We start from the raw sequence: 26,200 nt of genomic DNA on the forward strand, positions 1-26,200 counted from the left end.
TCCCCTACTTTCCTAATGGGGATTGATAGCCTGATCGCTGTTTCTCAGTCTTTGGATCTGTCCCTTTTCATCAGTCTATGTTGTTCTCTATAATCCACAAATGAGTGAGATCATGTGGTATTTATCTTTCTCTGACTGGCTTATTTCACTTAGCATAATGCTCTCCAGTTCCATCCATGCTTTTGCAAAAGGCAAGAGTTCCTTTTTTTTTACTGCAGCATAGTATTCCATTGTGTAGATGTACCACAGTTTTCTAATCCACTCATCTGCTGATGGGCACTTAGGCTCCATACTGTTCTCCACAGTGGCTGCACCAGTCTGCATTCCCACCAGCAGTGCAGAAGGGTTCCTTTTTCTCCACATCCTCTCCAACACGTGTTGTTTGTTGATTTGTTGATGATAGCCATTCTGACAGGTGTGAGATGATAACGCATTGTCGTTTTGATTTGCATCTCACGTATAATTAGTGACTTTGAGCATGTTTTCATATGTCTTTCGGCCTTCTGTATGTCTTCTTTCGAAAAGTGTCTATCTAGGTCTGTTGCCCATTTTTTTTATTGGATTGTTTATCTTCCTTTTGTTAAGTTTCATGAGATCCCTGTAAATGTTGGAAATTAAACCCTTATCGGTGGTATCATTGGCAAATATGTTCTCCCATGTAGTGGGTCTTTTTGTTGTTTTGTTGATAGTTTCCTTTGCTGTGCAAAAGCTTTTTATTTTGATGTAGTCCCATTTGTTTATTTTCTCTTTAGTTTCCATTGCCCTAGGTCATAGGGGTGGGCAAACTTTTTGACTCGAGGGCCACAATGGGTTCTTAAACTGGACCGGAGGGCCAGAACAAAAGCATGGATGGAGTGTTTGTATGAACTAATATAAATTCAAAGTAAACATCATTACATAAAAGGGTACAGTCTTTTTTTGTTTGTTTGTTTTATTCATTTCAAATGGGCCGGATCCGGCCCGCGGGCCGTAGTTTGCCCACGGCTGCCCTAGGAGCATTATCAGAGAAGAAATTCCTTTGGCATATGTTTGCAATTTCGCTGCCTGTGGATTCCTCTAGTATTTTTATGGTTTCCTGTCTTATGTTTAAGTCTTTTATCCATTTTGAGTTTATTTTTGTGTATGGTGTGAGTTGGTGGTCTATCTAGTCATACCTTCATGTGCCCATTCTTAAAAAGTGTTGCTTCCCAAGAAACATCAATTAAATCATTCCTTATTTGATATTTTCATAGCAGACATATACTCTTTATATTAGGACTAGAGGCTCAGTGCATGAATTCATGCATAGGTGGGGTCTGGCCAGCCTGCCCTAATTGGGGCCAATTGGGCCAGGCCAGCCAACAGGAGAGGATGCCCCCAATCGGAATGGGGAGGTGGTGATCAGGGGCGGGGCCAGCAGTGGGAGAGGGGCCTCAGGTGGTTGGCCAGCTGGCCCCAAACCCCGGTTGAGCTCCCAGTTGGTCCAACTCCCACCCGAGGGAATAATTTGCATATTAGCCTTTTATTATATAGGATTCTTTTTTAAAAATATATTTTATTGATTTTTTTACAGAGAGGAAGGAAGAGGGATAGAGAGTTAGAAATATCGATGAGAGAGAAACATCGATCAGCTGCCTCCTGCACACCCTCTACAGGGGATGTGCCCACAACCAAGGTACATGCCCTTGACCGGAATCAAACCTGGGACCCTTCAGTCCACAGGCCGACGCTCTATCCACTGAGCCAAACTGGTCAGGGCATATAGGATTCTTTTTTTAAGTTCAGTCTCTTTTCCCTATTCATTTTTCAATTTAGAGACTCCTCGTTAGAAATTGCAGCTTTGACATTTTGTTTTATTTTGATACTATTTTTATATTGATCACAGACTGTCCAGCAGTGTTTTCTCTGCTTTGGAGTCTCTGATAAACACATGGGCATCTAATCACCATATCTATTTTCAGCACTTTCTGACATTCTGCATCACTTAGTTTAGTAATAGTACTATAACCAGTGACATGGCCTTGGTTTTGGAACTGGCCCCAAGCCCGGTAAGTATGATTTATTCCTATGCAGAAAGAGTTTTATTTCCCAGGATTACAGAGGTAATGCCCCAGCAAACTTACAGGCAATACTGATTCAGTATAGACCTCCCACTGGCCCACCTGTTGACTAAAACACTGCTGCCTTCCAACAGAGAACCTGGAAAAGGGGCAATTGTCATGAAAGGAATTGTATGTTTTTCTCTATTGTTGGGAAGTCTGTGAGAGACTAAAAGCTCAGAAAAGAAAAAAATCACAACTCTCTTAACCTAGAAGAAAAAATAAAATACCTGAGGCTGACTGTGGGATTAGGTAAATGCCTACCTACAGCAGCCATGGACTTGGCAGTGATGGGCAATTGACAATGTTGGGGTGGTTTACGTGTATCATCATCATTATTATAATCATTATTATAATCATTATTATAACCATTGTGCAAAAAATGAAACCAAGGCTTAAAATATCACATGTTCATTGGGCTTCATTATAAACTTAAAGACATTTCAAATGTATTACACACACACACTCACACATACACACACACTGTAAACACATGCTGTAAATCCTACTGAACTCCCTATTCACTTGTCCTTTTGCTCAGATAATTGACATTTGTAAACAGGGGAACAGTCCTGGATCTCAACCAGGAAATGAGGGAGACGTCTCAAGAAAACATCAAGAACAATAATAGAACACTCCCTCGAATAAGTAATTTCTCAAACATTATTAAAATCACCTGGGAAATTTTTACTTTGTAAACGCAGCTTCTAACCCTCTCTGGCTAAAAATTCACTGGGCCTGGGGCAGAGCCTAGCATCTGTATTTCTTTAACCCACGAGGTAAATCCAATAATCATCCAGGTCTGGATACCCATCACCTGACCTTCTGTTCTTGGGATGTCTTATATCATTTCATGGCCCCTTGTTATTCCTCAGCACCCCCCCCCCCCCCCATAGCCCATGTGGCCGTCAATCCCAGTCTTCCCTGCACCTACAGCCCTTCCCCAAGTGACATCGCCTCCTCTTCCTTGGCTGCTGGCAGAGACACAGTGAAGTACACGCTTGGACTAACCATACCCAATATTTGACACTTGCCCTCTACACGAGTCGTGTATAAAGATCAACTGTGCTGATGGTCCCTACATGCGCCCATCCAGTTGTTCAAAATTGTCAATGTCAACACCAGTGCCAACCAAGTGAGGAACTAGAGGCCATTTTGAGTAGTAAGCTTGTTAATAAAATAGAACATATGAACTCAGCAAAGGCATGTTCAGAGTTGAGTAGTGATATTTAAGGAAAACATTTTGGAAGAGATATTTTGAACTTGACATTAAAAATGAGAAGTAACCTATACGTGGTGAGTAAGAGAGAAAGGTATTTCAAATGCTAGTTAGCATTAGGAAACATATATTGATTTTCATGCTTGGAAATAGCAAGTCCATGCAAAACCCTAGCTATGGGAGTAGGGCGGGTGCAGAACAGTGAAGGTTGGATGGGAGAATTTGTGATGAATCCTCCTCTGGGCATTGGCAGCTACACTCAGCTGTCCCTTGGGCACCAGGGCAAGAGCTGGAGAAGCGGCAGCCTGTGTGGGAATGTGGTGTGGGCCTCAGAGCTACCTGGGGTGCATGGAGACAGAGCAGGTGAATACAGTAATGTTCCAGAAATATTGTCATGCCTTAATCTCTTATATACTCGTGATTTCTATGATTCTATGAGATCAGAATCACTCATACAGAGAGAAACGTGTCCCCGTGACTCTCTGCCTCTGGGCGACCTCTGTGAGGAGTGGGCCCTGTGCACACACTCATGAGGCTGAGAGAGGAGGGAGCTGTGGGAACACGCATGAAATGAAAGCAGGGTGTGGCTTTTCAGAGTTATATTGAATCCTAGCGTTGCCAGCTGCCAGCTGAGTGATCTTGGACAGATTACCTAACCTTGCTGAGTTTCAGGGTCCTTCTGGGAAGGCGTGTACAATGCCCACTTTAAAAAGTCAGTTGTGCAAGTTAAAGGTAACATGTTCATCACAGTGCCTTGCACATATTAAGCACTCAGTAAACGCTACAACTTACTGTGACATACAGTACAGGCAACTGAACCCAAATAACATGAAGTGTGTAACCCAGAGTTGAGAGTCTTCAATGACCCTGACAGAAACCCTGTATTTTATTTTCTTTTAAAAGAATTTTTAAAATTTATTTACATTAAAACTTTTTATTGTTGATTCCTGAGTGACAAATATGCAAACACCTCAGGGGTTGTATTTGCCTGCCCCCTAGTGGGCAAAATCCACTTCAGGCATGAGGCAAAATATTTCATTTTATTGTTAAGAAACCAGAACCTGGAGAGGTCAAGGTTCCCAAGGTCACAAGGTTTTAAAAGGCAGAATTCAAATCCAGGTGTCCCCACTCCTCTTCATGACTTTTTCTAACCTCCGCAGGACTGGAGAGAGCTGATGCAAAGTACTGGTCTCCCTTTACGGCACCTCTCGTAAGCAATAAGGCTCTTTTCCTTTGATCACAAAGGGGTTTATGTTGCTGACCCTCCACCATCTGGCTAACCTCCTATGAAGCCAGGCGTAAATGATGGTTGAAAAACAGCAGGAGGCCTGCCATGCTAGTGGTCAGACAGGGCTGGGCTCCCAAGGGCAAAAGGAGCCAAGTCCAAGTGAGGAGACAGAGGGAGGCGAGGTAGTCAGGAATTGGGACCGTAGGGGTGGTGTGGGGGAGGAAATAGAACCCAAAAACCCAGTGGGACAGAGTTACTAGGACAACCCAGCTGGGTGGGGGAGGAAGGGTGCATGCAGGAAACAAACTAAAATGTATAGCTGTTGCTAAGACAGGCAGCTTGCAGATAACCAATCACAAGACAGTGAGGCATATAACCAATCTCAAGGATGTTATTAAGGCAGAATTCTTTGAGAGGACCAATCAGGAGCTAGCAAGACTGTACCCACTCCCTAAATTAAAAGGGTGTGCTTCCTTTCACTCTCGCTCCTCTCCCCTGCAGGCATGATGTTCCTGATGTTCATTCCTGTGTGGGGGAGCACAGCCCTGCACCCATGTGGCTTATGGCCATGTGGGCCTCCACACATGGACCATTAGACTTTAATTAGCTTGGATGCTAAACTGTCACATGGGAAGGAAGCTCCGGACGCTGACCTGCTCCTGGAACCCCAGATGCTCCTTTTCCAGGACTGGCTTCTCCCAATAAACTTTGATTCCATTCATCATTTTTGTCCGAGACGTCATTCTTCAATTTCGCAGACAAGAACTCAGACAAACAAACACCCACATTTTTTGGTATCAAAAGCATATGAAGAAAATTCTGATTTAGGAGCCACCAAGAATATTTTCTACCAGGAAACCATGAGGGGGGGGGATAAAAGCCCCCTCACCTGGGGAGGTGGTGGACTGAGGATGGCATGATGGGCATGCAGCCAGATGAACTGGATGAAATCCTGCTCATGTCTCTTATTTGCTCTTTGGTCTTAAACTAATCTTCAGAGACTAGAGTTTGTCATCTGTAAAAACCTAGTCTGAGAACCAATCATTGGGAAAGTTAAAAAAGAACTATATCTGATTACTGAAGGGGTTCAGAACAGGCCTCCCCTAGCGGTGCCACTTTGGCATGTGGATTATTTTGAATTGAAGGCAATTGAGACCCCCAGGCTCTTGAGAAACTTTTAGCTCTCAAAGAATTTAAATTGGGGACCATGTCCATAATTAGAGTTATTACCAGAGATAATATTCTATGACCTATTAGGGGCAGGCCAAGCATCTAATTACTGAATATCTGCTCTTCTCATCATCCTGCAGTGACCTTCCTGTCCTCCAAAGCCCCAGGGCACCTTACCTCATCCTTAGCTCAGAACACTGTGTCCACCTCATCTAAACTTTCTCTCTCTGAACCTCTCCTGTACGTGGGGTCCCCAGACATATGCATGTAATTAAATTCCGCTATTTATTTTCTCTTGTTAATGTCTCGTGTTGATCTAATCATTAGCCCAAAATGGCATCTCTCGATACCATGATACCAAATCTTGACTTCATACCTGACCTAACTGCGGTTTTGACCTTCCCCAGAAATGTAATCTTAATCAACCAGTCTGGAATTTTCTGGTCAACACCAGTGAGGTAATGTGTCACTTGGACCCTGTCCATCTTTCAGGGAAAGAAGGGGCAATCCGCATGACAAAGCCCTTGCTGTTCCCTTCCCCCTTGCTGTTCCCTTCCCCGAAAAAGATCTCTTGGTCTAAATCAAATTATCTCTTTTCTTTTGTCAATAGCTCCCCTGCCCCAACTTCTTCCTATAAAAGCCTTCAACCTCTCAGAGTACCTTTCTAGTTTCTAGATGGGATGCTGTCAGATTCATGAACCCTTAATAAAGCCAGTTCAATCTTGAAATTTATTGGTTGCATTTTTGTTTTTTTAATAGCAGCATAATGTCTAGATGTTCAATAAATATTAGTTGAAGCTAAAATGAAAAGAGGCAACCCTCAGTTTTTTTTCCCTGTCATCATCCACCCTAAAACCATAAAATACACCAGGCAGGAACTGTGGTAGGCAGTTAGACATGAGCAGAGCAAGGACGATGGGCCAGGCACAGAAGGTCACCAGAATGGAAAGCCCTGGGTGCCAGCAAAGGACAACTATAGGGTAGGACCTCACCCCCAGGGTGGCCTTTCCTCCCCTAGCCTATCGCTGGTCACTCGGTTTGGACCCCCTGACCTTTCCTCCCTAGAGATAATATGTAGTTCTTAGCTGTATTTCAGCTCCAGGCCCAGAAGAGGCCAGCTGCTTTGGATAATGACCCTTTGCACTGGAGCCGTCCAAACAATCAGTGGAGACCATAACCCTGAAAGGACACACCCAGAAAACTGCAGAATATGCTATTGAGATCTTCCCTGGGACTCCCCTAAAATCTCCACCCTTAAAACCCTTTGGACAGAGGACACAGGGTGCGTCTCCCTTCAGAGAGCACATACTGGGACCTTCATTTTCAGGGGTTTTAAAGGCTGGGTGTTTAGGGGAGGTCTTAGGGGCAGACCTATAGAATATTCATCAGCTTTATGCTGATGGGCCAACATGAGATTTATTTTCTTAATTTGTCTTCTCCTTGGCTATGGTTGGCAAATGGCATTTAATTGGATTTTTGTTATCTGTCTCCCTGAGCAGGGTGATTTAAGCTATTTACCCTCTGGTTGGGGAGAAGTGCAAATCATTTACTCTTAAGTGTCCTTGGTTTAGGGAAGATAGGATTTAATAGGTGGACCCACACTGCTGTTTAACTGTCTCAGCTTCCCTATTCTGTTTGTCCTGCAATTTTCCTAGCTTCTTACTATTCTATAACAGAACCAGAGAAGAAACTCTGATCAGTCCATTTGACAATTTGGTCAGAAGTTTGGTTGACACAAAGATTATGATTCTGTGGGTTTATAGATACTAGTAAATAAATCACCCTCGGTAAACCTGGCCCCAGTAACATGACAAGGTGGCATGGCTCTATTTAGAAAAATCTGCCTTTCCTTTTGAAATTTAGGAAAGAGAATTTGATGAATTTCCAAACTGTGTTCTGTGAAAGTATAAGATTTGGAAGGGTTCCCAGGTCCCTGGAATAGAGGGATAAATAGATATAAGGGGGACATATATTGGGGTTTCTGGGCCCTCACTCTGGTTCAACACGAGCAGTCATATTTTATATGATTTTATTTGGAGGGAAAAGTTTCTGCCATAAGACACTTAAAAGTAGACAGGATTAGACCATAGCTTTCAGGAGGTCTGGTGGCAATCCCATCCTGATTCATTGGCCTTCGGACAGGTTCCGGAAGGGGCGCTGTGAATGCCAATGACTTGTCTTACCAGAGGGGATGGATGATGGCAGAGGAAAGAGGCTGAATAGGAGGCAAATGGAGAGATCATTCAAGTAGCTGACATGTACTGCTCACTTACTCTGTGCCAAGCACTGACTTACACCAAAAATTAATTCAGTTAATGCTCATTACAACTGCATGATTTATATGCTTTCATGATCCCCATTTTATACAGGAGTGTGGAAGGCAGTTAAACAGACATGAGCAGAGCAAGGACAGTGGGCCAAATACAGAAGGTCACCAGGGTGAAATGCCCCAGGTGCCTAGCAAAGGATGACTGTAGGGTGGGACTTCGCCCCCAGGGTGACCTTTCCTCCCCTAGCATATCGCTGGTCAAGCGGTTTGGACCCCTGACCTTTTCTCCCTAGAGATGACGTTTAGTTCTCAGTTGTATTTCAGTTCCAGGCTCAGAAAAGCAACAAAACCAGCCATGGCTGACATCAGGACCAGCTGCACTGAATAAATGACCCCCTGCCCTGGGGCTGACCAATCAATCAGGGAGACCTAGACCCTGATAGAACACACCTGAACAGCTGCTAATATTTTATTGAGATCTTCCCCTGAGACCTCCCCTAAGCTCTCCACCCTTAAAACCCTTAGGAGGGAGGACCCAGTATGGTCTCCCTCCCAGAAGGGGCGCTGTGAATGCACGCCGAGCCTTTCCCTCCCCCAGGTGCATTACAATTAGCTTCCTCACGCCTAAGCTCCAAGGGCCCTTCCTTTAGCTCTATAATTTATTTCCTAAGCCCATGTCTTCTACAAATTACTTCTTCGATCTCTGTAATTTTCCAAATAAATGTTCTCCTATAGTTTGAGTCTTGACTCTGAATTCTTTCCTAGCCAGAACTCAAGTACCGAGTTTGCTGAACCCAAGTCTGGTCTGACCCCACCACTCTAATACCTGGTGCCAGTTCCTGCCACCCACAGCAGGAAGAAACAGAACCATTAACCGACCAGAAAGTGAGTGGCGCACCCAGGTAAAAGGCACAATTTTGCATCGAAACCTGCACTCTTAACCTCTGTGCTATAATGCTTACCCACACACAATCAGGTGAATAACCATAACTGAGAAGAAAAAAATCAACTCCAGTGTTGTTGGGAGTGTCCCATAAGGGAGCACAGGATATTACAGGATGAAACTTTTAGTCTAAATGCACTTCTCTAAGTGTTCTACTGGGGAAGCCCTAACAGCAACAAGGCTATATGGTGATGTCCATTTAGCAGTCAAGGGAGAAATTCTTCTGGAAGCTTGTTTAGCCTAAAAGTTTACATTCAATCAGCATCTATAATAATAAAAGTGTAATATGCTAATTAGACTAAATGTCCTTCTGGGTGTCCTTCCTTCAGGACAAAGCCGTGGCAGGCGGGGGCAGAGGCAGAGGCAGCCACCACTGCGGTGGGGGCCAAGGCCCTTGCACAAATTTTGTGCATCAGGCCTCTAGTACTTTATAAATGGGTTTTACATAATTTAAAAACATTTCAAAATTGAAATGACTAGTAGCTTATAAAATGACCTATTCCCCACTTCCCCTTCACCGACCACCACCACACACCCAGTAAAATCACCATCCCCAAAGCTGCCAAGTTTACCCCAGGGTCTCATCTGACCCTGTTGTTGAAGCACAGAATACATGATGAGAACACTGTCTGACACAGCCTGTTGAGTATGTTTTGAATTTGATTATATTAAATTATTCTCCCAAACAAATCCCACACTCCTGTACCTCCTTTTCCTTCAATGACGGAACAGTAGGACAGGTATATCTTCCACATCGGGAAGAGATGGACTTACCATGGACTTCATGAAGATTGAGGTCCGGGCACCTTACTTATACAGTAATGCATTGACATCGTCATAAGATTTTTGTAGTTTGAAAAAAATCCTTTAATCAGAATTAGTTAAAACCTCTTATCTCTTTCCATTCTTCTTTTTTCCTCTTGTCAGAAGGCAATGGAGGGGCCCTGGCTAAGGGGAAGTTGACTCAAGGAAATATTCTTTGTGTGTGATCTACCCATGTGGCATGCAGTCACTTCTTGGCACAGGAAGGCCTGACCCACCCTAATGTCATGATATGAAGCTAAGAGGGCAAAAGTCAGCTGAGAGGAGAATGTGGTCCCCTGGCACCCAGCTTCAGAAGTGTTTGATAGTAGGAAAAAAACAGGGTTGACAATGAACCAAAACAATGATCTCTGTGGAAAATTCTTTCCAATCTTACAGCTCATATTTGAAAGAAATTTTTGAGGTTTTTCCAATTTTGAGATTCTTAGAAATTTACATGACATAACCAAAAAGAAGTGTGAAGCTGAAAATTTATAAACTGTCAATATTTTGCTTAAGCATAGTAAAGACTAGATTATCTTTCTATTATCTCTGTAAAAATGTATTATACCATCAGTCACATGAAGAAGCAATCAAGAGTAAGCAGGCAAGCCCTAGCCAGTTTTGATCAGTGGTTAGAGTGTTGGCCATGGACCAAAGGGTCGTGAGTTCAATTCCTGGTCAAGGGCAGGTGCCTGGGTTGCAGGTTTGATCCCCTGCATGCCCAACCCCAGCGTAGGAGAGGCAACCAACTAATGTGTCTCTCTCACATTGATGTTTTTCTCTCTCTCTCTCTCTCTCTCTCTCTCTCTCAAAATCAATGGAAAAAATATCCTCAGTAAGGATTAACAAAAACAATATTTGTGGGTTGAATGAACAAGAATGTGTGTGTGGGGGGGGGGGGGTAGAGATAGAGAGATATATGCTCAAATTTAGAGAAGAGTTGATCTGCCTCATGGGAAGTCTTTCGGCTCAATTAACACCATGAAAATCCAGTTCAGAGGAGAAGCAGGAGCAGTCAGTCACCTTCCTGTAGGCCCTAGGCCAGTGATTGTGAACCTTTTGAGCTCGGCGTGTCAGCGTTTTGAAAAACCCTAACTTAACTCTGGTGCCATGTCACATATAGAAATTTTTTGATATTTGCAACCATAGTAAAACAAAGATTTATATTTTTGATATTTATTTTACATATTTAAATGCCATTTAACAAAGAAAAATCAACCAAAAAAATGAGTTCGCGTGTCATAGGTTCACCATCACTGCCCTAGGCCTTTGTCCCTGCAGGTCAGTTGCCTTTTATTTTTTCATTTTAACTGTGATGACTCCAGCAATCTATTCTCATCTTTCTCAGAGAAACCCCCAGTAAAAATCTTAAAACAATAAAAAAAATTTTTTTTTTTAAACTGCCAGTTTTTAAAGTCAGGACATGAATGTTGTGGCAAACACTTGCCTCTCCTACAGTCAGTTAGAAATGACTGCAGCAAAATCCCACCGCAAAGTGTAGTGAAGTATGGTACCTATTTGCTTTGTTTAACAATGGACAGGTGATTTTGATTTTCTGAATTGTATAAATCATCCCATTCGATTGAATGCCTTATTGATTGAATGACTATCCCATTGATTGTGATCTTACTGGTTATCGAAGCATATTCTTCTGTACCTGGGAACCAGGACAGCACAATTACCCCAAGACCTGAGGGTTCCAGATAATGTTTCCCTGTCAACTCAGTGGTCCCAAGACCCGAGGGCTCTAAATAATGTGTTTCTGTCAACTCAGTGGTCCAAAGACCCAAAACTATAAATAATCTTTGTAGATAACTAATCAGCTCAATCTCGCTTCTGTAACTGCTTTGTGCAAACCAGGGTCCTCATTCCAAACCCTGGGATGTAATCAATACCTTTGTGATTTTTGCCTATATAAGTCTGGTTTTGCCACCATCTTATTACTATGAGATTTGGGAATGTCCCCTCATAGTCCTGGATTGCAATAAATGTGACTCTTTAATTCGACTTCTTGAGGCGTCCTTCTGTGATTCGAGGGGTACATTACAACAGTAGTTGGCTCATTAGCTGAGGAAACGTGGTGTGTGTGTGTCGGGGGGTCGGGGGGGCTGAAACAGGACAGCCTCCCAAAGCTGCAGCAGTGAGCTTCCTTACATCTACTGCAGCGCAGAAGCCCTAAGCCCCTGTAACCACCTGAGAGAAAAATAAGGCCCCGCTTCTCCAAGGTGCAACAGCCCGGATTTACTCCGTCCCAGGCAATGATCATTTAACGTTCCTGTTAATCCTTCAGCCTCTTTCCTGTAGGACTCAGCGCTGGGAGTGCCCAGACTACTAATATTGAGCTGATCCGTGATTCAAAACTTATCTACAAAGTTATAAAACAGGAAGGGAAAAAGGGAACACACTGGTGGGGTGTTGTTTTTTTAATCTTGTGCCCACAGTGCCACCTAGTGTTCTACATACATAAAAGGAGCACCGCGAGTAAGTCCTTGCAAAGAACTGCAGAGTTAGGAACACAATAGCACTCCATGCTATTTACTGTCGATTTTTCTAAAATTGTGTCGATGGTGTATCGTCTCAAAAGCTGAAATGCCGATCTCAGACGATAGCTTCTTTATTTTTTAAAAACTCCGCATTCACCATTCAGCTCAGAGTTAACATGCATCGTTCGGTTCTATTTGCCAGACATTTTCCAAGAGCTTTTTACATGAATTGACTCTGTTCCCGGTCACAAGAAGCTTATGAGATATATAAGCCCTGTATTAACTTTGTCTTACACATAAGTGAGGCACGGAGAGGAAAAGCAAGGTTACACATGCAGTAAGCAGCGAGCCACAGACCATGTGACTCTCAACACCCATTAAACCAAACTGCACTTCATTCTAAGCGCTAATTGCCATTAACAAAATAATTAGAAAACAGAATTACCAAACTTTTCCATTAACAAAATAATTACAAAACTTGAAGTCAACCACCAAGGAATTGAGGAACAAATTCAGCTCTTCATGGAAAATGCAAAATTCAGGGTGAAACCAAGTGTTTTTATCTGATTAACCACAGCTTTTCACATGGAGATTTGCAACTCTGGAAGTTCAAGTTCCTACCCAGGTGTATTATAACCAAACGAACAATAGAATGAGACCCACTGCTAACAGTCCAATTCTCCAACAGGTGTAAAAGTGTTTTAGCGAAATACCCTTCACCTAGAGCAGTGGTTCTCAACCTTGGCTGCACATTAGAATCACCTGGGAATCTTTTTAAAATCCTGATTTCTGGGCCTCATCCTCCAGAAATTCTGTTTCTTTGTTACTAATGTTGTGGCCCCACGCCATAACAAAGAAACAGAATTTCCAGAGGATGGGGCCCAGAAATCAGCCTTTTAAAAAGATTCCCAGGTGATTCTAATGTGCAGCCAAGGTTGAGAACCACTGACCTAGAGTAATAAAAACACATTAAAAGGATGTAAGATAGGAAAAGCCCAAACAAGGAAAAACCTAAGTTCTGGTCTGAGACGCTTTCATCAATTCACTTCACTTCGTTGGGTTCAGTTGCCAGGGCTGTAAACATTTTTAATTCCACCTTTAAAATAATGTATGACCTCAGTTTAGAAAACTTAAAATGAAAGAGAAGCACATAGCCCCCAATATTTAGGTATAAATCACATAAAGCACTATAGTAACGTGTGTACTTACTAAAATATGCTAAAAATAGAAGATAAAAAAGATGTAAGTATAAAAAGCAGTATTTTAAATTATTGGTATAAAAAACTGTCCTCATAATTTTTTTCTAGGTATTTTTTGTGAGCACAGTATAATTGAATATCCTCTAATTTTCAAAAATCTTGGTGACAAAATGATTGGAAGATTTGATTGGAACGAGTGTACAGGCGTCTTTGGATTGCATGGCTGTCACAAAGGGACGGTGGGAAGAGTTTGTGCTGGGCTGCTTTAGGTCATGGCACTCACCGCTCAACGCCATCTCCCATGCAGACAGACCCTGTGTTCACAATAAGCCGGTAAATTCTCATCCCACTACAGTCACTCACGGACTCTTCCTTCTGTGTATATTTAAGCAAATTGGTTCAAACTCAGCTAAAATATATCATTTGAAAATATTTTTCAACATATTTGTTTCCAATGAGAATTATGTGTGAAATATTGTTGTTTTGCAACAAAACCAAATAACCATGGAAGCTTTTTAATCATGAATTTTCAAAATATTCTCTCTACAGCATGTTTCTCTTGGAAGGAGTAATTCTTTATTCATTTTTAAATTATCGCCTTTATTGTACAATATTGTTAAGTTTATGTTTTTGTACTTTAAATATCTACTAGGAAAACTATAGATAGCCACTTATCAGGGAAAAGGTCAACAAATTTAGAACCCTTTTTTTAAAATTTTTTTCCCTTTATTGATTAAGATATTACAAATGTGTCCTTATCCCCCCAATGTCCTCTCATCCCCCCAATCCTGCCCTCACCCTCACCCCCTGTTGTCCACATCCATCACTTATGCTTACATGCATGCATAAAAGTCCTTTGGTTGATCTCTCCCCCTGAACCCTTTTTTTTTTTGCAAGGAAAATAATGCATAAAATCTTCAAGTTCAACTACTAGCAAATAAAATAATGAAAGCAAAACCATCAAACTGTTGCCATCAAGTGTAACCAAAAAAAAAGACTTTCATGGTAATTCCCTATCTCATTACGAATTTATTCTACTCTAATAAAGGTCTTGTTTTTATAGAGTAAAAAGTGTTTGCTAGGGGCTGGGGAGTGGGGGAAACAGGGAGAGGTTGATAAAGGTTACACATGTTCAGTTGTAAGATGAATAACACCTGAGGACCTAATGTATAAGATGGTAATTGTAGTTAATAATACTGTATCGTACAACTGAAATTTGCTAACGGAATAGAACTTAAATGTTCTCACTAAAAAAAAGGGATAAATATGTGGGGTGATGAATGTATTAATTTACCCAATTAGGATATCCTTTCACAATGTATACATGAATCAAATCATCACATTATATACTTTAAACATTTTCTAATTTTTTAAAATATATTTTTATTGATTTCAGAAAGGAAGGGAGAGGGAGAGAGAGAAACATCAATGTGAGAGAGAATCATTGATCAGCTGCCTCCTGCACGTCCCCCGACTTGGGATTGAGCCCACAACCTGGGCATATGCCCTTGACTGGAATCAAACCCTGGACCCTTCAGTCCGCAGGCTGAACAGGCCACTGAGCCACACCAGCCAGGGCTAAACAGTTTCTAATTTTTAAGCTGAAAAAAAAGATCTTCTTTTTATAAAAGTAACCACATTTGTACTAGTAAATATCTGACTATAATTTCGAGGCTAAACTTGCAATAAATGATACATAAAAATAGTTTAATGATAATGATAATATAAGACTCTGTAACCATATTCTAGAATGTTTTTTATTCTAAAACTAGAGGCCCTATGCACGAATTAGTGCACCAGTGGGGTCCCTTGGCCTGGCCTGCAGGATCAGGCCAAAACTGGCTCTCTGACATCCCCTGAGGGGTCTCAGATTGCAAGAGGGCACAGGTCAGGCTGAGGGACCCCACCAGTGCACTATTGGGGTGGGGAGGGACACAGGAGGTTGGCCAGCTGGGGAGGAACGGCAGGAGGGCTCCAGGGCAGGTCTGGCCCATTTCGCTCAGTCCCTATTGGCCAGAACCCAGCAGCAAGCTAACCTACCAGTCAGAGCGTCTGCCCCCTGGTGGTCAGTGCACATCATAGCAAGCAGTTGAGCATCCTTAGCATATCATTAGCATATTACACTTTGATTGGTTGAACAGATGACCAGACACCATATTAGGCTTTTATCTATAATATAAAGAGATAATATGCAAATTTTTCCGGGATGCCTTAACAGTCACGACCAGCTCCAAGCCTTAATAGTCACAATCGGAGCAGCAGACACACACAGGGCTGGGGGCCTGCTCCCAGTGGCCGCAGCACAGCTCGAAGCACGCCCTTACCCCAGCAGACACACACAGGGCTGGGGACCTGCTCCCAGCGGCCGCAGCATGGCTCAGAGCATGCCCCCAGCGGACACACACAAGGGGGCCTCTGCGTGTGAGCTGCAGAGGAAACACCTTTTCTGACCGCTCATTGGCTAAGCTCCCTGTATGCTGCCACTAGCAGTGTTCTTGGTAACTTGGGTAATAAGAATCCAACAAGGTGATCTAGGGTTTTTCCACCTCACTCCTGGAGGAAACAATGAAGGTCCGCTGCTGGAGGGGCTAAGAAATGTCATATCCTGCCCTAGCCTGTTTGGCTCAGTGGATAGAGCCTCGGCCTGCTGACTGCGGGTTCCGGGTTTGATTCTGATCAAGGGCATGTACCTAGGTTGTAGGCTCCTTCCTGGCCGGGGCCCAGGTCAGGGCTCATGCAGGAGGCAATCAATCGAAGTGTCCCTCTCACATATGTTTCTCTCTGTCTTTCCCTCTCTCTTCCATACTCTCTAAAAATCAATGGAAAAATATCCTCAGGTGAGGATAAAAAAAAATGTCATTTCCTATGAAAGACACATCATGAAAATGCCTAAAGAAAGTTGTCATTTTTTTCGTGGTGAAGGGACTGGAGTCCATGTTGATGAAAACACCTTGGTGGCTGTGGCGGCTGGCAGTGGCAGCAGCAGCGGGGTGATGGGGGTGGTGCCTTCCCCTGATCAGCCCAGTCACCTCCTGCAGAGGGAGGCCAGACTATGGCTTAGGCCCGCTCCCCATAAGCCGTCAGTAGGACACCCCCTGAGGGCTCCCGGACTCTGAGAGGGGGCAGGCTGGGCTGAGGGAACCCCCACCCCAGTGCATGAATTTCATGCACCGGGCCTCTAGTTATATAGAATAGCTGTTCCATCAGTGGGTAAACATACACAGTTTAATCATAAGTTACTATTTTTAGTAAAAGTAATTTTCTGTTCTATTTGATGGTTCATAAAGAAATAGTTCTTGTATTTCATCACTAAAACCACTTAGCAAATACAATAAGCTGAGATGTGATGGAGATACCTAGACTAAGTAGCCAACCTCCCACACTGTATTACTTGTTCTCATACTTATTTCTTCTTCACTTCAGTGATGTTTCTTGTGCCACTTCCACGAATATTTGCTGATAAAGGAATACACTTGTATCAGTTTCCATGTTATTTTCAGTATATTATTTCAACCATTTTCAACCTCAATAGGAAGAACAAGGGTATTTGCCTTTCTACCATCTACAAAAGATGCTTATAAATATTTACCATTGTATGTAGTATGTAAAGGATGGGTTAATCCTTACTTGACTTTAAACATCACTGGAAAAAATTGTAGAGGTTCTTCATGCTCTTCACACTTAGTTTTTAAATCTGACTTGCAAGGTGATGCCACAAGTAAATTGTATTACATCACAACATGCAAAACGAGGGCACCACTGTCACCCTCCATAGTGTGAAACTCTTCAGCCCTCAGGAGGTCTCACGGTGTTGTGCTACATGTGACTAATTTAGCCATAAAGACAGGCATGTTTGTGTCAACCCTTCCATGATATATTAGAATAGCTTAATTTTTTTTTTCAAACATAAAAACATAAATGAATGTTCTAATATGTTCTTCCTACTTGCACCTCATTTTGGAGACCACGCATAAGAAATGAGTTACACACTGGCAAAACAGGCAATGTAGAGGTCATTGGAACAACCACTATCTCATTGAAAATCAAGTAGGCTTGATACTATAAATGCCATTCTTTTAGTGATGAGCACACATTTATAAATGCAATTTAAGTACTTTAATATTTTTAATCAGAAGTATCCTAGTGTACTTCCTTTATTTATTTATTTACTTAGTTAGTTATTTATTCCTCTCTGGATGATGCTTTTTCCATTGATTTTTTTAAAAGAGAGATTGGAAGGGAGGGGGAGAAACAGAGAGAGAAACATTGATCTGAGAGAAACACATGGATTGGTTGCCTCTCACATGCTCCCTGACTGGGGCTGGGAACCGAGGTTGCCATCGAGGTACGTGCCCTTGTCCAGAATCAAATTCGAGACCCTTTAGTCCATAGGCCTATGCTCTAACCAGTAAGCCAAACTGGCCAGGGCCTAGTGTACTTTCTCTAAGTAAACAGAGGCACGAGGGCAGGCTATTAATTTCCGTTTTTAGAAGGTAAATATCAAAGTAACTGTCTTGTGCTGAATAATGTCCCCATCCTAATCCCTGGAACTATAAATATGTTACCTTATCTGAAAAGGGGGCTTTGAAGATGTGATAAAGGACCCAGGGACAGAGATGACCTTTGGCTGACAGAGCAGGCCCGATGACCCGAAGGAGTGCCAGGTTTGAGATGTAGGGATGGATGCCAAAGCTGAACACTGGAGAGGCTGTGCTGCGTAGATCTTCCAGGCGCTGACCGGCTGGAGGGAGGACGCCCCAGTGGATGCCATCACAAAGGGCTAACGAGTACAAAGACCAGACAATAGATGCTCCAGTGAACCAGGGAGAAAGTAGGGAGAACAACACGCTCCCCAGACCCCCCACAGGGCCATGACTCTGTCACTGTGTAAACAAAGGCCAAAGGTCAGATGCCAACTTCAGGGAAGAAGAGGGGCTAGGGAAAAATCCTGATTTGACTGTTTGTATTTTATTTCAACTATAAAAATGTTAATTTTCATAGTTGAACTTTATAGTGTGAAAATACCACACTTCTTACTGTGTCCCTAATAAACCTGGCACACAGCCAGTACCCAATAATCACTTGTTTCCTACCTTCTCTCTCCCATCCACTTTCATCTGGCCTTCTGTTCAGCTATGAGCTATATTCCTGAGACTAGAATTTAAACATACTCAGAATGGAGGCATCATGGCCATCCCAGACCTCATTATACTTCTGAACTTGAATGTATGACTAAGGGATTCTGGGAAGCTAGTCTGATTTGGAGGTAGAAATAAATTTAAGAGCACATGACTTGCAAGCTTGACCCGGGAGTTCTGGCATCTTTGATGGATGTTTTCCTGCTGCCAGAGAACAGGCTGAAAGGGAGAATGAGCTTCTGACAAATGTTAAGAGGAACTCTCTACTTAGCCTGAAATGGCAACAGACAGATCAATGCCTCACATGCAGGTCTGTGACAGTGAATTCATTATAGATCTTATAAAGCATTTAGCTACAAAAGAAGAAAGGTAACAGCAAGTAGCATGCGAAAATATGTAAGTTAAAAGCCTGAATGTAACCTAGAAAACACGGCTGCACCATTTTTCAGATTCTAATAGTCCTCCCCTATGGAAATGCTGTTTTTCCTCCAGTCTAACTTTAAGAGCAAGGAGTTTTGGTAATCTCCCACAGGATTGTGTTATAAAATTGAAAAATACTATCCATGAAGCGCTTTGAGGATATTTATAGTGTAAGCATTAACAGTTGTCGAGCAGAAATCATCAAGAGAGCTACTGAGTCCCCTTAACTGTGTTCAAAGGTGTCTTGGGATTACAGTGTATAAACTCCATCATCTTAAGTTTAAAATTTAATTATTAAAAGGTGAGTATTAAACACATGATTTCCTTTCATGAATTTTTATGTAAGAAACTTGAAAAAGCATGAGACCATTTTTCATACTTTACATTCACAAAGTGTTCACGGGTATTCTCAAATTATTCAGGTTCCTGGCTGGATTGTTTTTTTACTTCAGCACCACCATGAGCTGAGCTTTCTTTTACATTTGCTTGAACAGATCAAATTTTCTACCGACTTTTTTCCCTCAGGTAATCCCTGTTGGGTACAATCAAAGGAAATATTCTTGTCCACTCTCCTGTTCTTTCTATATTGTTCCTTAAGAAACCCACTAACTTACAAGGTTTTAATTATGAAAGCACTGGGTCTAGAAGATTGCAAATAATGTTTGAGAATTCATTAAGGCTAATTATGATAAGTATTGTGGTTGACTCTCCAACCATGACTCCATCAGACTCCCATTAATTATCAATAGCACGATTTGGAAGTTTATTTCCATTAAGGAGGTTTTGATTGCCAAGAGATGAGATTACCCTTGGTTCAAAAATGGGAAAATCACCCACGTTTGGCGAATGTGAAAAGAAGGGTTTTGCTAATGGCTTCTGGGAAAGTTCCCTTACACATGTAAGAGCCATGAGAAATCAGTCTTGCAACCATGGTAGTGACTAGCCTTTGGATCAGGCCACAGCTGTAGGTGGCCAAACTGCCGGAGATAAATGACACAGGTCTTCAATCACACTATTGAACTGCTAGATGAACCGACCTTCTTGACTTCCTCTCAGGTGGGGAAATAAACTTTTAATTGAAGTCAATTCAAGCATGCAAACAAACATTAATAGATGCCATTTCTTTCTCCTGCGTATACTCAAACCCTTCTCTCCAGTTACTGTTATGCACTTCTTATATGTCAACCCTGCAATATATCCAGAACAGAGCTCATCTCCTTCTTCAACAATATCAGTCTCTAAACTACCTAAACTTGAAGTTCCAGAGTTACTCTTTCACTTCTGTTCAGGTCCCATCATGGTTTCGAGTCATGATCTCATATCATCTACTATAGTTCTAACCTATTCCAATACAGTTCTCATATCCTGAAATTATCCATCCACTCCACTCTCATTATTATAATAGAATCAAGCAAGTTTATATTTTTCTCAAAGCATGCTTCAGTGTTTTATTCTTTAATTCCCACTCCAGATTGCAAAACATTAGAGATATCAGTATTTTTACTGTACACATTTTCTAAACTCATTGTTATATATTTTTTAAGAGAGAGAGAGAGAGAGAGAGAGAGAGAGAGAGAGAACATCAATGAGGAGAGAGAATCATTGATTGACCGCCTCCTGCACACCCTCTACAGGGGATCGAGCCCGCAACCGAACCCTGAGATCCTGACTTATAGGTCAATGCTCAACCACTGAGCCATGCCAGCTGGGCTCATTTTTATCACTGAGGAAGCAAAAGAATAAAGATTTTATGCAAATGATCCAACAATTCACCATTCACTTCACCTCTTACCATAAAAATGTATTGCATTCAAAAACAGCTTCCCATCAAAAATAAAGTTCCTTGTTAAAATTTTTCTATAAAAACAATATCAAGAGTGTGGTGATAGTTTCAGAGTTATGCATTTATACCCAAACTTGTCATATTGTACAGTTTATATATGCAATTTATGATGTCAATTTATACCTCAGTGAAGATGGTAAATAAAACATAATATCACAAAAAGTCACATACTGAAATATGACTAAAGTACTTAGAAGGTAGGCACACACAAAAACACACAAGAAAAATAAATAAAAAAAGAACCACTCCTTAAATGCATCAGCAATTTTATTTACAAATACAGTTGGACAGAAAGGCTCACTACTTCCTGGAGAAAATTTTTGGTATACAAACTATAATGATTTTTCATTAATGAAAAGCAGCAGCTTTCTATTGAAAACTGGCTAGTGACCATTCTAAAGAAAACAGAGCTCCCCTCATCAAGCAAATAGCATCTCATATAAGCTAATTGTTTTCAAATCATAATATATAGCTGAAAAGAAGGATACAGAAAGCAAATTTGGGGGTGCATTTTAGTGACATTTTCCATATGGTTCTGTATTAATTTAGCATACATTACAATAAACAGCAAATGCAATTATATATTTATATTAACTATTTCAAATAATGTTTTAGAACCTTTTAAAAAAAAACAATAAAATAACCCTCTTCAAAACACCACTGATCATTATCAGCCTCAAAAAATATTTTGAAGTTCTTTTTACCCTTGTGCTGTTAGGATGCTGAACTCAGAAAGTAAATACTGCACTTTTCCCCACACATAATTACCTCCTTATAAATAAACAACAACAAAAATACAGGTCCTACCAAGTCTGTACTGCTCTGATGTAATCTACAGAGGCCAAAAAAAAAAGTGTTATTCTTAAAAAAAAAAAGAGAGAGAGAAAGACATACAACATATATTTATAGATCTACATCAGCAGCAACCAACTCTTCTTCTATCTGCAACAGTGCTTTCGTATGGAGGCTTACATCACATGGCGGTTGGCCGTCCAGCTGATCAGGCAGGGAGAGAAGAAAGAACAGCGCTTAGATTCAGAAACTCTGGAATATTGCCGTTTGGGATGCATAGCAGTAATCACTCAGAGAATGGCCTCTCGAGGTAGAAAGTCACCTTGTCACTCACTGAGGATAAAGCGAGGCAAACCCCAGCCTCTGGATACTAGAAGTCTTGGAACTGCTCGTATAGAAGTAAGTTACACTCAACTCTCTTTTATTTGTGTTGGAGAAGAGAGAAGGCATGGGTACTTTTTCCATGGTGAGTCCCCCAAATATGAATTCTATTTGGCTTTGAAATTTGATTGAAGAGAGAAAAGCACACACACATATACACACTCCCGGCCATTGCACACCCAGCCTTGACATTCTCCAAGCTCAGTGGCAGCATCCAGAGAAGGACTGGGCTGCTGGGGTAAGAAGACTCAGACCCCGCTGACAGATAAAAGAGAGTTGACTGGGCTGAAACCATTTCCAAAGCACTCTTCACATAAAGGGCCATATAAATACCTCTGAGTTCAAAAGCAAAGGGATTTGCTGATACCACTTGTAACACCCTTTCACATTGGGAAGAAACACATGTTACCAGCATCAAGGTTCAAAATATACACGGCAGTAATGGCTGTCTTCATGGAGCTATAAGCAATACGCAATCTAATCGTGCTACCCGCGGTTTCATAGCACACTTAGAAACAAAAACATGATTAGATGCAAAATAGCATGTGACGTTGCTGAAAAACTCAACTTTTCCGAAAATAACAGTGAAATGCCATATAATCAGACCTCATGCTCTCCTTTTAAAAATGTGTATGTTGATATCTGATTAATAATAATGAAGCATAAACTGACTATCTCTATGACCTTTCAAACCACAGTTTTTAAAACTGATCATATTCTAAATCGCATAATCAGAGCCCCTTGTAAAATAATAGAAATCAGCTAATGGCTAATGATGAGAGAACAATTGATGACAGTCTACACCAAAAATTCATGTTAACTGTGTTTTGGTTTGTTCGGATCCTCAGGTCATTGGCAGTTTCTCCAGACGGAGCAGACCCCACAGGACATCGTCCTGACTCGGGCACACGCCCCTCTCCAGTTCCTCAGCCCCACACCCACCCTGTGTGGCTGCATCCCGAGCTCTGACCCCCCGACCGTACCCTCTTGGAATGGGTGGGCCACACTAAGGTTCCTGAGACCTGAGTTCTAAGGCAGGGAGCTCGAGGGGGAGATGGGCGCAGGTTCAGGGAAATGCATGGGAACGCGCGGTTTCCTTAAAAGATTAGAAATTTTCTCCCTGATTTGCTCTCTTACATTTGAATCGGAGATAGCAGTTGTTGCAGTAGAGTTGGTTGTTTCGGATTCTGACTTCGGCTCCTGAGGAAGAGCCTCCGAGGTCACACTCACAGGCAACACACTGAGAACAAAAAAAATAAAAGCACATGGATGAGCTCAAGAAAGGTTGGGGCACTCCTGGAAAAAACAACTGAGCAAAATGCAGCTAATAAGCTCTTAGATATATTTCAGGAAAAAAAGCCAAAAGATAATTAGTAGATTAAAATCAAGCCTGCTAGATGAGTCATTAAAGAATTCATAGAGCCAATTTTAAGAGCCAAGATGATCATTCTAAATATACCAAAAGAGCAAAAACAATTCATTGACTGGCTTATAGAAAGCGAGTCTTCTCTTCTCACTGGGGAATGAGAGAGGATAAAGCACCACATGAAAGAACCGTGGGAGTGAATGGATGCTGGGGGTCTGGCACTCCACTCTGGGGTGGGACTCGCCCAGGGCTCCCACTGCACCAGCCTGGCAAGTGTTCGCACCTCAAGGCTGGGCATTTTGGTTCCAAGTGCTCCAACACTAATAATTGTGAATCACTCTGCTTTCTCTAGAAACAGCCCACGCCAGTCATATACAAGCTTAAACAAGCTGTGGTCCGTGGGACTCTGGGATCAACAACCAGAATCACTCTATGGCCCAACACAAGTTCAAGAATCAAATAGATGTGTCTCTAAAGACAGTTACCGCAAAATAAAGTCATTACAGCCTTAGTTTTTTCTCATGTGTAAGCAACCATCAAGTGCAAGCAGCTGTGCAACTGTAAAAATATTTCCCATGCTTTTCCTTAGTCAAAGCTAGGCTTTTAGATACTTTAATAATTGCACGTCCCATCCCCATGCTGTTAATGACATTATTAAATTATATTTTAAATATGCCTAGGACCGCATGACAGAGAAAGCATTTATGCACTGTAAATTTTACTAATGGAATCTTAACAGATTGGAGATGGGAAGTGCAGAGCATTTCTACAACTTTTGAAGCCAGGTTCAGGATTGGAGAACTAAATAGTAGCAAGCCATTTGAGATTCCAAATGCAGCACAGACCGACAAATACAGCAGCACCTAGCTCGCTAACGGCACATCCACCTGCAGCGTGCAAAGCAGCCATGCGCTCTCCAAGCAAAGCTTTGCAGGGCAGCAGCGGCTGTTTATCTTAATCTCACCTTAAAACAATATAAATGATAACAAAGACCCAGGGACTCGATGATCATGGCAGCTCCTTTGCCCAGAATGTTATGACAGTAGGAGCACACGCGCTTCCCACTGACTGACCTAGATGCAGAACGAGAGTGGAATGGAGGCTTTCATCTGTGCTGCTCAAGGTTATTATTTTACAATCACACTCGGGTGTTAACATTAACTATTTAGCAAAGTCTCTAATCTGTGGGAGGAAAAGTTTCACCAGCCAATCAAAATGTGCCCTGATTATATTATACCTTGAAGGATCTCTGCGATGGTTCAGAAATCCTTGATGCCTATTCAATAAATGAACAATTTTGGTGTAATTAGTCCACTTTGCATTTCGAGCCGCTATCCTCCTTAGATCAATTTGTATTCAGCAGTAGTTTCCCCTCTTCCAAAGCACAAGTCTAATCATGTCATCTCTCCCATCAGAATACCAAAAGAGCAGCCCACCACTTCTTCCAAAAGGCCTTGTAAGCTACCCTCCCAACCTTAGTTTCCCATCCTCTTTCTCATTCGCCCAATATTTCATTTAAACAGAAGTAGCTGCTTTCCTTACTGTGCCTCTGGCTTGAGGACTGCCTCTGGAGAGAATGAAATGGAAAATGCCTGTCAGCTACCATTTAGATAAGCAAGGAGAGTTTCTACCTCCCTTTGGATACAAGTCTCACCTTCTCTCCAAGGTGGGAAGGGGTAGGCCACTTCTTACCTCTGGATGCCACAGTACTAGCCTAGCACTTCAGTGGCACTGAAAAGTGCACAGCTGTGGAGTGCCTCATGTCAGAGCACCACCTCCCAGACAGAGGCCTTTTCAGGCAGAAAAGCCCTGGCCTGTCTCCTGTGTGTTCTCCCAGGGGGGGCTGTCAGGAAATGGGTACTGTCTCCCCCACACATGGCCTTCATCTTCCTTTATAATTGACCATAAATTCTCACCCCACCTTCTCTCAACTCAAACTCCCTGACACATTTTATAGATCCTGGTACAAGCAACATTTTTAGATGGATCTAAAAAATATATTCTCTTAAGAAAAACCCTGTATTTAATGGGTAAAAAAAATCCCAATATCAATCATTGTGTTTCTACTTTTCAGTATTTCATTTGCATGAGAAGCAGTATATGCTAGTAGCACTACCTTTGGGTAACACTAGAAACACTGCTGTGTGCGGCTTCATGAAGCCTCATTGATCACTGGAGAAGCTACTCAGATCTAAACACCCAATGCCTGCTGCTATCTGAGCTTTCCTCCATAGCAAAAGGCAAGTTTTTATTCAAGACCTATGGTTATAACTCCTCCACAGTTCCCATGGCATATGATCCACAGAATCAGTTGCTGTCATCTGAACAAAATGTCGGCAAACCAGTAAGAGGCAGGCAATACTTTTGAAAATCAAGAACCAAAAAAAAAACACAAAACAGTATCTAACTGCTTAAAAGTTCCATAGACAATGGAGCTTGGTTACAATGCTTTCCTTTTACACTCAGTCTCTATAAAATGAGTTTGTATTGTCTCATTAAAGCAGTCAACCCTTTCACACGATTGCTTTTGCTCATAAATTTCAAATGCATTCTTAGGCTACTGTGTATCTGTATGATTGCATATTGAGAATGATCCAGGTACATCTGTACCCAAGTCACTGACCACAGCACTGGCCAATGAGACAGCGGCAATGACGCTGGTATTTGAGAGGTCACCAAGGGCTTCGGGAGACATCCATAAATGCTCTTAGAAAGCTATGAAGAGAGCCCTTTGAACTGATCTGACAAAAGAACACTGAACTTGATACATTCAAAAAGGCATGGCTTTCTTTGGGAAGCTTGGACAAGGTTTGGAGGGAATTTTAATGAAAAAATACCCCTGAAATTAAGACAAGGAGAAACCCAAA

At 41.9% G+C, this 26,200-nt stretch overlaps 1 protein-coding gene across 12 annotated transcripts in view; it reads right to left on the bottom strand.

Annotated features, from left to right (window-relative positions):
* Positions 1 to 21,043: 21,043 nt before the first annotated feature.
* LMO7 (LIM domain 7) overlaps positions 21,044 to 26,200 on the bottom strand; it is a 217,928-nt gene continuing 212,771 nt past the window's right edge. For 11 of the 12 annotated variants that reach the window (XM_070408919.1, XM_070408921.1, XM_070408920.1 and 8 more), the window contains 3 exons: positions 24,298 to 24,406; positions 23,105 to 23,207; positions 21,684 to 21,790 (listed from right to left, as the gene is read on the bottom strand). In XM_070408919.1, the coding sequence (XP_070265020.1) occupies positions 21,768 to 21,790; positions 23,105 to 23,207; positions 24,298 to 24,406 (235 nt within the window). In that variant the 3' untranslated portion in view covers positions 21,684 to 21,767. Of the gene's footprint in view, positions 21,791 to 23,104; positions 23,208 to 24,297; positions 24,407 to 26,200 lie in introns of all 12 variants that reach the window. The other variant, XM_070408931.1, reaches the window with a different exon arrangement.

Source organism: Myotis yumanensis, unplaced genomic scaffold (assembly GCF_028538775.1).
Source record: "Myotis yumanensis isolate MYYU_CA2020_CCGP unplaced genomic scaffold, mMyoYum1.0.hap1 SCAF_3, whole genome shotgun sequence".
NCBI lineage: Eukaryota > Metazoa > Chordata > Mammalia > Chiroptera > Vespertilionidae > Myotis > Myotis yumanensis.